A 15,513-nucleotide genomic window follows, 5' to 3' on the forward strand; every position below is an offset into this window, starting at 1 on the left:
ATTCAATTTCTTACCAGTGACACAGGGAATGTGGAACTACCGTGCACCATCCCAGACACCATCACTGAGTGGAAAGCCAGTGCTTTCTGCTTGGCACCGGACACAGGTTTTGGCCTCTCCCCCACCACTTCTCTGACTGCCTTCCAGCCCTTCTTTACGGACATGACCCTTCCGTACTCCGTCATTCGTGGTGAGGCCTTCAAACTGAAGGTCACCGTCTACAACTACCTGGACAGGTGCATACGTGTGAGTCTTTTTTATGTTTATTTCTTCAAACCTTATTGAGCAAAGTACAAGATACCAAAAATCTTTGGTGCCTGATGAAGTATAATAGAGTACTTGTACAAACCTTTAGTCTGGTCTTTGTGAATCTCTAAAAAATGCCAGGGATATGAACAATTTTGAGAATTTAACTGGCAAAAAACTGTGAATGACCAAAGCATAAATAGACACAAGAGTGGTGGATAGTTAATATGAGCCGAAGCTGCTGGTTATATGTGGTGAATAACACCACTAAATAGGTAGATAGCTGCATCCTTAGGGGTGACAAGAGTCGAGTTATGGTTGTTAATCAAATGGAAAATGTAGTGCTAATTTGAACATTCCTACATTGACAACACCTCTTAAATGGTGGGGCTGTTTTCACATAAAATTGTGGCCATCCAACCACCTCGGTTGAGTTTGGTATTGAGGGTCATATAGGAGCATTATACTGCACAACAACATTTACATAATACCTACTACCCCTATGTGGAGCACTGAAATGCTTGCCTCCACGGGAAGCATGTTGGAAGTGTTGCTGTCTTTGTTATGATCCTGTGGGCTGTTGCCATGTCATTTGTGAAGGCCATTGACGTGTGGTTATCATGTTTTGAGACACCGCACTTAGCAGTAGGATGGATGAAAAAGTGTGTGAGACAGGCACGCAGTTTATGGTTTTCATAAAACCGGTCCCTTTGAGCAGCTCTGCAGGTCCCTTTGTGGAATTTCTTACATTCATAGCCCACTGATCTGGATACTACATTGGGTTGTCAATTCTGAATATTATGTTTAAAGTATATGGTCCTGAGCAGGCGTAGCATAAAGGGAGGAATGGTGGAGAGATCTCCTGGGATGAACTTTGTTAATATCATCCCATATCTGATCCATATCTGATTCTCATTGTGACATGTCAAGAAGTGGTCATAGAATGTAGCCTATTTGCACCTATACTTATGAGCTAAAAGTCCTCCATTGGCCAGACGAAAGTAGCCGATCTCTTCAGTTATTCCCTGCTTAATCAGATGCTAATGGGTTTGTTATAGTGTGAACTGGTACAGTACAGGGTGATGGATATGAGCCTTATCAGCTTAGTCTTATGTGGCTGTAAATGCATCAAGCAGTAAAAGCATTTTGCAGCTCAAATGAACTGCAATTGTCTATCTGCTGAGTGCTACACTATTAGTTTTAGCATGGGTTATAAATTGTATGGTATTGTATTTGTACTTACTACCTAGATGAGACATTATAGCATTTTACACCAGGATGCATGCTGCTCTGAGACCCAGGGTAGTGGACATTTTTTTTTTGGCTCTTGAATTTTTTTATTCTGGGGTCAAGGATTAATTTGAGGGGTCTGAGGGGTGCTCTCTTTATTGGTGAGGCCTTCATGTAAGTGGTGTCTTTATCTTCACAGGTCAGCATTACACTAGATAAATCAGAAGATTACCATGCAGAACCTACCAAAAAGGAGGAGGAGGAGGGATACTCCGTTCCTGCCAATCAGAGGGTCACTGTCTCCTGGGTCATAACTCTAAAAGCCCTCGGTAAGGATAATTTCAAAATCAATCTTTGATCGGGTCCTCATAGCATCACTTACCTTCCCTGGTGTTGCTTGCTTTTTCTCAAAGACGTTCTGGCACTGCTAAAAAATATCCCGGTAGAAAAGACAAACTTGAAACTTTTCCCTGCATTGAACCTGCTACCTTCTTTTAGAAGAGCTCTTGATGGGGATAGAAACAATCCCATTACAGTACAGTAGATAGGCACATGGATCTTTACTCTACTGCTAAAATATTGAACTGCATCTGCTGAGCATTGTCCTGACAGTGGTATCCAAGGACGTCATGTATCAAAGGACCGGTGGCAAGTACAAATTGTGCATCTTTTGCAATGAGACTCATTTACTAATAAGTCATATCACAGAATGCATACTCCTAGAGGATTGCAAATCTTCCTGTCTTGTGAAAATTAATGAGACATGTTGGGTTTTTCCTCCCTCTATGAATGGCTAAGAATGCAGATCTAGAGGCCTGTGAGAGGGAGCAGACCTCGCCCCCTTGTGTTTGCTTTACCAGCATCTACTGTAAAAAAAAGTAGCCCATGCCAATTAAAAGGACATGTGTTACTTTAAACAAATTTGACATGCTGGGGAAACATCATTGGAGACCAAATGTCCACTTTGCAAATTGATTGGCAGCCCACATTGGTGGTTAGTATCTGCTCATTGGGATACAGCCAAAGCTGCGGTTATAAACTATTGATATATCTCATGGCAATTCATATGCAGAAGGAGGATTCTCCTTTTATGACTCTTCCTGTTTACAGTTTGGAAAGGGTCGCAAAAACAAATCCCCCTTTATAAGTTGCAAATACTTGCCAAAAAGGGCTTTCGCACATTATAAAAAGGTATTATGGAGTCACAACCCCTGACATTTTGTGAATAGCAATTGTTACCAATGCAATGGATCTTTCTTCTTTAGACCCATCATTTCCAAAAAAGAGGGATGCTCAGATTGTCTCCCTTTTTAGAGCTGTGCTCCCTGATATAAGTACAATCTTTCAATGTATTGAAATCCTCATGTAGTGGAAGGGTCTTCTAATTTCCACTAGTGTCTCTTCTGCTACCTGCTGTAAAGGTAATTTGCACTGAAATGGAGAAATTCCTGCTGGAACAGAGATATTTCTCCTTTATGACTTCGAGTGATCATTATGGAGAAGGTACTATAAAGCTTACAAACTTCTAATTAATTATCCGAACACAAACAACCCGCATTTCCTCCTACGTTAATCTGAAACCTTGCTTTGGGTTTTGAGGAAGATATTTTGATTGCTCGCTCCTTCTGTTTGTCTCCATGACATGCCTTTTGTTATTTCCTATTTCAGGAGAGGTGAATTTTACAGTTAGTGCAGAGAGACTGACGGGGGAAGGTCTGTGCGGTAACCTCATTGTTGCCCACGATGTGCAGAGGAGAGATACAGTCATCAAATCGCTTCTGGTGGAGGTAATGTTGGGGTTGTGGGTGCTCTTGAGAATTTTTTCTGTAGGAATCTTTCCCTTATCTGGCATAGAATGCGTGTAGAGAGACCTCTCAGTTGTAAACCAACATTTCCTGCCTCTACCATCTCAATTTTTCACAATATTCCATTGCCTAATGCAAATCTTAATTTTCTACTTTCTGTGTTATTCTTTTTTGCAGCCTGAAGGGCTAGAGAAAGAGGAGACCACCAATGCTCTGATCTGTGCAAAGGGTGAGTTCATTACATCTGATGGGTACAACCCTTGTTTAATTAGATTTCACACACAGCACACTTGACACTTTAATGTTTGGCCTCTGTCAATGTGTTTAGTCATGACCCGTGGCATACCGGCTACTCCAATATTGAAATCCACATAGTGCTCAACTAATGTACAGCACTCCTAAACAGCAGCATCTTCTGTATTGACCCATTTCTGATGCTGCTTTTTATCTTTGATCCATGGCAACCCTGCTATGCCACCACTAAGTACCACACACAGATCTTCCAATGTGCTGCTTTCTACCACTCTCACCATTCCAGTGATGGAACCAACATACAGGTCGTCCAAAGCATTTCAACCCCAACTTTAAGCTCCTTCTGACATTCTAGTATTCCCATGAAACTCTTTTAATGCATCTTGTTTCTGACTTCCATTGTCCTCAGATATTTTAGTAATGGTTCTGACATACAATCCTTCCAATATACCCTAAACCTGTCATGCAACTCACTTATCTATTTCACAATTGGGCCCCAAACAGCCATACAAAGTGCTCCACTACTAAACCTTATATCTGAAGTTTCCATCCCCTAATAGCTGCGCACCAATAATACAATTGTAGATGTGGAAAACAGTGTTTTATGCAACTACCAATGTCTAAATATATTCAGACACATAGTAGTCTATAGCGCAAGAATTTGAATTGCTGAAATACTAATGTGTGATATTTACAAAAGTTAGACTTTTTTGTTATGTCAAGCTCTACATCAGATTCTCAGCAGGAAATAAGGATTTGCAAATCAGGATGATCTCAGCTACCCACTCCAACCTCAGGTGAACCAGAGCAGAAAATATTTCCTATGTTTCACATCATGTCTTATGTTATCTTTTAGCGGACAGCCCTATTTCCGAAAAGATCCACCTCAAGGTTCCCGAGAATATGGTGGAAGGATCCTCACGGGCATATTACTCTGTTGTTGGTGAGTGATCATTGAGACCTCACACAATTTCTGTCCTTGTCATAGATTCTAAAGGCACCTACATTGACCCATCAGTTCCATCAATACTGCATCCTCTTTATTACGCTTTCTTCCTGCTTTGTCCAAACAAATGTCAAAGGCTCTCAATTGGCGTATGGCTTTTGGTTGAGATAAATGTCTCCTTCATCCTGACAATATCATTTTAAATTTTAGTAAATGTTTCTTAAATTAAAACAAGATCATGCAAAGTTTGCCCGTAGACCTAAAAATGTAATATTAAAATTAAAAATTACACACATTTAAAAAGAGAAAAACATTTAGGAGGAACATTGTCCTAATTAGGTAAGAATATACTTCAATGTGGCTGTCCAAACCTCAGAAAGAAAGCCATAAATCTATAATTAGTGTCTTGTAACAGAGCCAAACCACCTTAAAAATGTTTATAAAAGCGCATGCCATGGTTGTGCATCTTGGGAAATATTAGGAACCACAGTTTCAGGTTCTGTGGTGCGTATCCTGTCACCATTGTAAAACGGTTCACCTTGTGAGCCTACGAAGAGCACATTTGGGGTGTTAAAAAGGACGGAGTCCTGGATGGGGTTGGAGGTTTGAATCTGCCAAAAGAGCTGTGGATGAGCTTTGAGTGGGGGAGTCATAATGAACCAACAGTGTTTTCCAGCAAGGCAGAGCATGAGAAGTCACTCTGCCCTCCAAAAACACAGAAGTTCAGATACCACCTACAATATCCTGGAGACTTTGGGAAACTTGTAATGACCTACAACCATGCTGAACATCTTCATATATGAACTAGAACCCTACTGTTTTCACAATGTGATAAGAGTGCTCAACAGGGTGACCATGTGCTTGTTTGGTGATGATCTTCTGCCATCTCCCAAGAACAACACATTGTGATGGACAGTAATGCAAATGTGTTCAGAAAATATTGCAAGTGGTGCATCAGGGAAATCCATTATGAATGTGGATGGAGGTGTGTAATATAGTCCTAGACTGTAAAAGATGACTTATCAGATCTCTGATTCCTCTTCATCTTCTAGGCGACATCATGGGAACCGTCGTTCAGAACTTGCACCACCTCCTGAAGATGCCATCTGGTTGTGGAGAGCAGATCATAGCCCTTTTAACCCCCAACATCTATGTCCTGGATTATTTGAACAAAACCGGGCAACTGACTGATGAAATAAAATCCAAGGCGACTGAAAACCTAATAAGCGGTGAGTGATGATATTATCCATCCAGTTTCTTATTTGAACTGAAGGGTTGTACATTTGTGTTCATATCAAAGGGGTCACAGATAAGACAAATGCTATTTTCCTAACATTGCACTATCTTCAGTGAATATATTCTGATTTTGACAGAGGGGGGTGTCCTTTGAACTGTTGCTAACGCGTCCCTTTATGATAATTTATTGCACATCAGGACTCGTTTCAGGCCAATGAATCTTTTGAGCCAGTTGAGAGACACCTTAGGACGAGATCGCTAATCAATATGTCAATCAATACGTCAATAATGTCATCAATATTTATCACAACAATACATTTCAAAGGCATTAATCAATTCAAACTACTCCCATGACCTTGCAGTCATGAATAACCACACCATTTTAGTAGAATTTTACGAAGTTTTATTCCCTATTGATTACAATTCTAAAAGCAGATATGTCAATCTTAAAACCAAGAAACATAATAGCATTGTCACGATATGGCAACTTTGATAGGATTTCATTAGGGTAAGAATCACAAACATCAAAACATAACAATGCGTGAACATAAATCAATTTAGCTGAGTGTCAATAACGCGTCAGTTCAACAAAACATAGATTCGTCCGTTTCTCTATTTGCGTCAGTTTAGTGAGCACCTTTCCTAACCACTAATTAGCATTGGCATGTTGGGCTTCATGCAAAACAATTTAGAACACTAATTTGGAAAAACGTCTAACTATGGTCTCTGTCAAAGTAAGCAGTTGGTACCTAGAAAGGAAAAGCAAACAGACAAATCACAATTGTATTGTCATAGTTTCCCTCCAAAGTTTAGGTCTGCGCACAGGTTCAGTCTTTGTCTTCAGGACATCAGTCAAATCGCCATCAGTCAGAACTCAGCTCCGGGGCAAAAAGGGACACTTCCCTCATAAGGAGGTAAAGTGTAAGATGGACAATCTAAGGACAAGGATGGTTCTGAAAGAACCAATACGTCACCAAACAGAGTGACAAAGTTTCTGGATAAAATCAATAGCATTCCCTAACCCACCTAAGTGGCTCCCCGTGTCATGGGTTTTTATCCCTTTTTCGTCGTACATTCCCCTAAAATTCTATTGGACATCTGCTATACCCCACTATCTTTAACCCATCAGAAAATACATTAGGTCATTTATCTTTCACCCCATAGTATTTTACAAGTCTTTCATTGGTTCTCCTGTTCGATGTCTTCAGAGATGGCACGTCTGGTATGATTTCATATTTTTGTAATTCTCTGCACATCTTTTGGTCAGTAGCTCCATTGTCTTCACCAGTTTGAATGACCTTGTACATTACATTAATCTACACTGTTGCATTTTGTTTTAATATCACCCTACAAGCAATGAAGAATGCATGAGAACGGATCTAGCATGGTTACATTTGGCTTCTAGTTTTGAAGAAAACAAGAGGTCATGTCCTTTTGTGAGTCAGCACACTGCAAGATAGGAAAAATACATTTAATATGAGAGCCAAGCAGCTAGGTTTCGGCTCATGCTAACTTAAGGCCTACAAGGATTTCAGAACAAATTCAATAACACAATGATTAATAATTAGTATAGAACCTATTCATTATAACATTTTATAAACATTTTAGTCCTCATTATTAGTCCACGTATACATTGGCGGCCACTCCCGTGGTCACATTTCAAGTGCGTGTTCAAGCAAAATTACTATTTCGTTTTCTATGCGGCTTTATCACACATTAATATATATAATATTTCATGTTAATATAGGTTATATAAGCTAGCTCTCTCAGTCCCTCCTCTGATGACGTTCGTCATCACACAAACCTTTCCCTTTGAGCTTTCACTTTAATTTTTCACCTTACGCATAATGCGCATTTCAACATCTTGTCCCTTGTGTGAACTTTCCCAAATTTCATTAAACATTTTCTCCCTCTCACTTTCCTCATTCTTTTTATTTCTCTTTGTCCAATTTCTTTTAATTTTGTCATTAATTTTGCATTCTCCCCATAAACCTAATAAACAGGCCAGAACGATTAATAGACACCCTAAAAGTTTTGCGAGTACCCCATTCCAAATATTGGTAAACCAGCTCCCTACTCTGGCAATTCCTTTTCCCACTTTCTCCCACACTCCAGGTTCCTTCAAATCCTTCAAGTCTGCACTATCTCTAGTTAGGTTAGTAAGCATACCTCTAATCTTTTTACTATTATCGGGTATATATGAGCAACAATGACGCTTGTTGAGCACCTTGCAGACTCCGCCGCTCTTTGCTAAAAGAATGTCTAAAGCAAGCCGATTTTGAAGAGTCATAGCTCTCTCCGCAGCAAGTTCAGTATCCATCAGGAGTATAGCCCCTGTAAAATTTGTCAGCATGTTATCCACAATAGTAGACAACTTTTGAATCTTTATGGAGTTTAAGATAACTCCTACTGAAGGAATAATGGCTCCAAATATGTCACCAACGACAGCAGCCGCTGTCTCTCGTTTTTGTCTAGTACGTTGTAATTCAGACATTTTAGGTATTTGTTTTAAGTCATCAATCTGGTAAATCTTTGGGAAAACTATTCCCAAATAACATGTCCCATACCATCCCTTAGGGAGACGGTAATAAGCATTAAGTCCACAGATATAATAGATCCCAGGGATCGCTGGGCCCTGTCCATTTAACATGAATGTCCATTTACTCCGAAACAAAAACACATGCCTGCATTCACTCGTTCCCACAAATAAAGTATCATGTTCAGATTTCGGCCTATATATACAAAGCCTTCCTACATGTAATGCATCTATAGCTAGTTTTCCTTGCGTCTTTATTGCAGTGTAAGCATAATCATTTGCATATGTGCATTTTTCTAGCCCCTTTTCTAATCTTTCTTTCAGTGCTTTGCGTCTATCATCAGTATGATCTAAAAAGCTTTTCTCTACAGGTGTCAATAAGCAAGTCAGATTATTGCAGTGTGTATAAGCTGTCCCAAATGTAAGCGTTGCTTCAAAGAAACCTCTAACTAATTTTATACTATGCTACTTAGCAAACTTATTCAGAAACTCAATCACTGGCACAAAAGAAAACACCACATCCAAATTTGAATAAAAATATTGCACATGCTCTTGATTATAGAATCTTGTTAGTAGCAAACTACAACTTATACCATAAGTTAGTGGAAGACTGTGGTGGGTGACCCCTTCTTGTACTGATGAAGGAATCTTTGTGCACACATAACAGTTCTTTGCATCCATGGTTTCAACATACTCATTCAGCAAGCGATAGAAGACATTAGTGGAGACTTCCCCTTTGGAGTTAGTTCCCTCATGCAAGTGTTTTGTATCCTGCTCAAACTTTTCCCACGGTGTTAGTGTTGTAGTCTCAGGTTTTGAAGCATTGTTAGTCGCTTTCTTATCCAACCACGGCATTCCTACAATCACACCTACAATTATTATTGCACACAATACCTAATATAAGACTTAACCAACCACACACCTTACCCTTTTTGTTACTACCTCCATTATAAGCCATGTCTGTAAAGAATCAGATAGCAGAACAACAATCAACTTGAGGACGATATAAAACTTTTTTTTTTTTTCTTGATGCAAAGTCTCTTTCTTTCTGAGTGTATTTACAGCGTTTCACTCACTCCAGGACCCTTTTGTCAAATCAGGTTAGCAGCTTGTCATAATCGGGTTTTCAAAGTCAATTCAGGTTATCAGTGTCACATCGGGTAATATATAAGTCTCTTTCTCAGTTTTCCAGCTTTCAATTTCAATTTCACCTTTAACACAGTCTCTTTATCTGTTTGAATTCAGGTACCATAATATTGACCTGGTACTTTTCGATCAAAACAGAATGCTAAGAATTCTTGTTGCCATTCAGATGTTGTTGCATATGCCCATTCAGGGAATGCGTACCTTCTATTTGCAGTTCTTTTTCTTTCAATCTGCGTTCGCCTTGCAATTCTCCTTCACTTAGATCCTCTGCTCGGGATGTATCAGTTTCTTCTGTTATTGTTTCATCTGGTACGACCTTTTCTTTCGCAGCCTGCTTCTCTGGCCAGTTATCTCCCTTATGCGTCTTCTTCCTGCTTTTCCTTTCAGGATGCTGAACAGCACCCTCCTCTTGTGCTATGGTGTTTTCTCTTGATGGACCTGCAACTGGCTCAGGGGATGCCGGTGTGCTTTGATCTCGCTCTACTATTTCCCCTTCTTCTTCTTCAGGATCTGTGACAGGTTCAAGCTCTAACCCGTATCCGTCTACTTCTGGGAGAAACTCTCCTTGATTCAGTTCTCCTGCTGCCTCTACTGAGATAGGCACGCTGTCACCTCTCTCGAACTCGTTTACTGTTTGATGGACTAGACTGCTCTCAGTGGGCTCTCCTACAATCTCAGTTCCCCCTTGGCTATTTTCTGGCCCTGAGACTTCCTTCTCTGGACTTGCTGAGCCGGAGGCTTCAAGTTCCTCATCAGTCGGACACGTTACCTTCTTTGTGTGACTGGCATGTATCCAGTTTGGAACGCCTGCACATTTCACAGCAGTGGTTGTTGTCAGTATTACTTGATATGGCTCCTTCCAGCGCGGCTCCAAACACGACTTTCTCACTTGCTTCTTGACAACCACCCAGTCACCGGTTTGCAGGGTGTGACGTGGATCACTGATCGGTGGCAATGTGTTGGTTCCACCTGGTGAGAAAAAGAGCGAACCACATCAGCCAAACCTTTGCAGTAGTCCAACACCATATCATCCGTGATATTCACAAGAGCATTTGCAGGTACTGCGGGCAGCCTCATGGCTCTACCCATAAGGATCTCATGGGGTGATAGTCCTGTCTTCTTATCAGGGGTGTTCCTCATCGACATCAGCACTAAGGGCAATGCATCTGGCCATTTCATATTGGTAGCTGCGCACATCTTTGCCATTCTCGACTTCAAGGTACCATTCATTTGTTCGACTAGTCCTTATGCTTCAGGGCGGTAGCTACAATGCAGCTTCAGTTCAATGTCTAATGCAGCACACAAGAGCTTAATCACCTCATTGTCGAAATGTCTGCCCCTATCTGATTCTAAGGAGACCGGAAAACCAAACCTGGGTATTAGTTCTCTAAGCAGCAGCTTCGCAACTGTGAGTCTGTCATTTCTACGTGTGGGTTAAGCTTCAGTCCAGTGGCTGAAAACACAAACAATCATCAACACGTACTTCAATCCTCCACAAACAGGCATCTCAATGAAATCCATTAGCATCTTGCTAAATGGACCGCCAGCCCTCCCTATGTGGCTCAAGGTTACCACAGTTCCCTTTCCAGCATTCATCTGTTGACAGATGATGCACCTGTGACAGGTAACTTCTGCAGCTTGTCTGAATTTTGGGTTAAACCAGTCAATCTTGAATGACCTGATCATTGCATCTCTCCCAAGATGTGCCTGTCCATGATAAAACCTTGCAAATTGTGACAGAAGACTGTTTGGCAAAACCATTTTCCCATCCTCTGAGACCCATAAGTCATCAGCTCTTTATACACATTGCATTCTCTGCCAGGGGCGTTAACCTCTCTGCTAGCATGACCCTGTAGTGTATTTAGCTCATCTAGTGTATCAACCACCCTTAATGCAAAGTTCAAGCATGTTTCATTTTCAGTTTGCGGTAACAATTCCCACTGATCCTTAAACGATATACAGTTCAATGCGCAAAACCTTGTGACTTGATCTGCATGGCCGTTTCCCCTGTACACAAAGTCTTGTGACTTAACATGAGTATTGCATTTCACCACGGCAATTTCATGAGGTAACTGAATCGCATGTAACAAGTCCTTTATGTGTTCGCCATTTTTCACTGGAGAACCAGAAGAGGTCCCGAAACCTCTCTGTGACCACAATTGTCCAAAATCATGTACAATTCCAAATCCGTATCTGCTGTCAGTATAGATAGTAACTCTCAGATTTTCAGCTGCGTGGCATGCCTTAGTAAGGGCAATTAGCTCTTCCACTTGTGCGGAATACACTCTCTTGAGCCAGGAAGCATTAATAATACCAGCTATGGTACACACAGCATAACTAGCTCTCAGCATTCCGACTGAGCCTCTCAAACAGGATCCGTCAACAAACATAATGCAGTCATTTTCCTTTAACTGCGTATCTTGAATGTCAGGTCGGGGCTTGGTACATAGTTCTGTTACCTCAAGACAATCATGCTCCATTTCCTCTTCATTATTAATCTCGGTACCCTTAACAGGAAGTAGAGTTGCCGGGTTCAATACAGTACATCACTTCAGTGAGACATTAGGTGACCCCAAAATGATTGTCTCATATCGGGTAAGTCGGGCATTTGTCATGTGCTGGGTTTTAGTTTGAGTCAACAGAATTTCAACTGAATGTGGAACCATTACTGTCAAGGGATGTCCCATCACTATGCCTTCACACTGCGTGAGGCTTTGACCAACTGCTGCAACTGCGCGCAAACAACCCGGTAAAGCTGCTGCGACGGGGTCGAAGGTAGCTGAAAAATATGCTACAGGGCAGTTTGCACCTCCATCACCTGTGCCAAGACAGACAAAGAACAAGCATCACGTTCATGACAAAACTGTAGAAAAGGCTTCATGTAATCAGGCATACCCAAAGCTGGTGCCCTGAACATGCACTCTCTTAATTCCATGAATGACTCAAGCTCTTCTTTAGACAGAGTTATGGTATACGGTTCGTCCTTAGTCTCTTTGCCTGTCAACTTTATCAATGGTTTTGAGATAATTGAGTGAGAAGTTGGGTATCCACTGGTGACAGTAGCCCACCATTCCCAAAAACATCCTGACATCTCTCTTTGTTGTCGGGGGATTCATCTGCAAAATAGCTGTTACCCTTTCCTTTGATATTCTCCTGGACCCTCTCTCAATCAAGTGTCCTAAGTACTGCACCTCTTTCTGACAGTACTGCAGCTTCCTCGGCGACACTTTATGTCCGTTCTTTCCCAAATGGTTCAGTAAGGCAATTGTATCATACCTACAGTCATCTTTTGTCCTGGATGCAATCAGCAAGTCGTCAATGTACTGCACTAGAGTCGAACTGAAAGGCAGTACTAAGGATTCTAAGTCCTTTTTCAATATCTGATTGAAGATGGACGGTGACTCAGAAAACCCTTGAGGAATTCTGCACCAACTGTACACTTTGTCCAGGAATTTGAAAGTGAATAAAAACTGGCTGTCCTCATGAAAAGGCACCGAAAAGAAAGCTTGTGACAAGTCTACAACGGTTAACCATTCAGCATCACACGGAACCTGAAACATGATCACTGCTGGATTCGGTACTATGGGGCAACACTTTACCACAATCTTGTTTATTTTCCTTAAGTCCTGCACAATTCGAACCTTCCCACAAGGCTTTTTCAGACCCATTATCGGTGAATTACATGGGCTGCTCAATACATCTTTCAGAACTCCTTGTTTTACAAAATCTGCAATTATTTGCGACACCTGAATAAGGACATCTTGTGCCATGTGATATGTGGCACCTGGGTAAACACTGCATTTGGCTTCACTTGTACTTTAACTGGTTCCACTCCTTTTATCAGTCCCGATTCGTTTCCTGTCAAGTCCCACACTTTCTCTGTCACCGTTCCCTGTAACTCGGCTGGTAAGTCAGTCACTGTAAGCATCGGAAATAATGTTATCAAAGGGTAATCTTCATTCCCGGTTTCTGTCTCTAACTCTGAGAACTGACCATCATCCCCTTCATCATCACTGTTTGTCTGCACCTCAATTCCATCATTGGAACAGGTAATCAAACATTTTGTTTTGCACAGTAAGTCTCTTCCCAGTAGGGACATAGGACTTGAATCGCAGACTGCAAACGTATGCAGTACCTGAACATTGCCAATCTCAACTTGCACCAGATCTGTAATCGGATTTGTCAAGAACTGGTTTGCTACTCCGACCACTCTTATGGTACGCCCTGAAAGTGATAATTTTGGAACCTCTGCACTTCTGACTGTAGAGCGTGTAGCTTCGGTATCAACCAAGAATGAAACCTTGTGACCCATCACCTTTCCCTCTACATAGGGTCCTCTCTGATCTACTTCTAGAGATGCTGCAAGTCTGCACTCTTCACTGTCTGAACTGTCATCCGACCATTCCTCATTCATTCCATCTTCACCACGCAATGGGAATTGCTGTACTGTATTATTTTGGCTCATCACTTGACCTGTGACCTGTTGAGGAAGCATCACCTGTTGCTGTCCCATTGGAGCTAATAGTAATTGCATTTGCTGTCTAGGTACCATGGGAACCTGCTGTTGTACTTGCTGCATTTGCGCTGGTTGAACACGCGGCATTTGCATTTGCTGCATGGGCTGTAGCCCTTCATCTGAACCATGTTATTTTGGAAGTTCGGATTTTGACTTCTCAATTTTGGGCCTCTCACATTTTGCAATGTACCGACATTAGTGCTTTGTTGAACGACACCATCCTGCACCACATTTGGGCATTCCTGCTTCCAATGCCCCACGCCCCCGCACACGTGACATGGAGACATCTTTTTCATCCCTTGCGCATCATTTTGGACCACCACAGTATTCAAATCTGGACCGCGATTCACAAAACCTCGACCTCAACCGGTTGTGCCTCAAACACACCATTCCCTTGCAGTTGCTGCTGTATTATCTGCTGGATTCCATTTCCCTGCATCCCTGCCTGCGCTGCCCTTATCTGCATCACCATCACTTTCTCCTTCAACTTTCTCTGCTTCAGCTCAATCTTGTCACTACAGTATTTTGCATACTGCAACACCTCGTCAATCGGCTTCGCTTGAACACAGAGCAAATGATTCTTAATCATCTGGCTAAACTCTGGTCTCAGTCCTTCAACAAATCTGAACACGAGATGGTTCATGTCTTTCAGCTCAATAGTCTCAGTACCACTGTAATGTTTGAATGCCTTAAACAATCTCTCATAGTAAGCATGTATCGATTCTTTAACCTCCTGTGAGGTCCGGTCGATTTTCTGCCAATCAGTCACTTTCGGCGACACTTTCTGTTTCAAAAACTCAATCACTTTATGATAGTACTTCATCACCTCCTCAGAGGGAGTTCCAGTCGCCTTATCCCTTGCCGGCTCCTGTGTCGGCCAGTCTACACCTCTCTTGCACTCAAGCCGTAAGTCGGGCGGAACAATGATTTCAAACAAGGTATTCAAGTCTTCCCAGAGACACTTTGCAAGCTTCACAAACCTATCCGTCTGTTGATACCACTCTATCGGCTTCTCCCTCAACCTAGGATAATCATTTGTGAATGACAGTATGTCTCCCCTGGTCCACGGTACATGGATCAGAACCTCACCAGCTGTTTCTCTCATGGGTAACATCTTTACTGATTCCGTATCTGGTAAAGCTTTAGCTTTACTTGATCCTGGACTGTCACTTTTCTCCTTATGTCTTTTCTTTGCCCATCTGCCTTCCCACTTTTCTAAAGCTCCCCAGATTTGCGCACTTTGCAGTTTTTCCTTTAGATGCGCTTTCATTCCAGCATACCTCATATGCTCGAAGTCTTTTGAGTCAAAGTCTAACCTGTAGCTTCTTTCCAAATGTTTAGTATTCTCAATATCAATATTGTATTTGTCTGCCAGGTTCGCTAACCTCTGATGTACCTTACCTACTTCTTTAGTGATATTAGGGCACAGATACCTCAATTCTGCTTCTGTGTATGACTCTAATCTATTTACCCCCATTGTTCCTCCCACCAATGCAGCAGCCTCCACACCCAGTCTCACAAAATTCAGGTACTCATCTTTCTCAGGCCTTTCTAACTTTTCTACAGTTGTTGCGGTCTTTGGAGCGTAAGTTTTTTCTAA

The 15,513-nt window shown here is 41.6% G+C and overlaps 1 protein-coding gene across 1 annotated transcript in view; it reads left to right on the forward strand.

Moving 5' to 3' along the window:
• The window catches only part of LOC138303635 (alpha-2-macroglobulin-like), a 168,610-nt gene that overhangs the window by 108,608 nt on the left and 44,489 nt on the right, over positions 1-15,513 (forward strand). Inside the window, exons 19-24 of the mRNA XM_069242932.1 lie at positions 18-246; positions 1,676-1,805; positions 3,145-3,263; positions 3,459-3,510; positions 4,390-4,476; positions 5,532-5,708. Of these exons, the coding sequence (XP_069099033.1) occupies positions 18-246; positions 1,676-1,805; positions 3,145-3,263; positions 3,459-3,510; positions 4,390-4,476; positions 5,532-5,708 (794 nt within the window). The remainder of the gene's footprint in view (positions 1-17; positions 247-1,675; positions 1,806-3,144; positions 3,264-3,458; positions 3,511-4,389; positions 4,477-5,531; positions 5,709-15,513) is intronic.

The sequence above is a fragment of the Pleurodeles waltl genome, chromosome 7, assembly GCF_031143425.1.
Source record: "Pleurodeles waltl isolate 20211129_DDA chromosome 7, aPleWal1.hap1.20221129, whole genome shotgun sequence".
Classification (NCBI taxonomy): Eukaryota; Metazoa; Chordata; class Amphibia; order Caudata; family Salamandridae; genus Pleurodeles; species Pleurodeles waltl.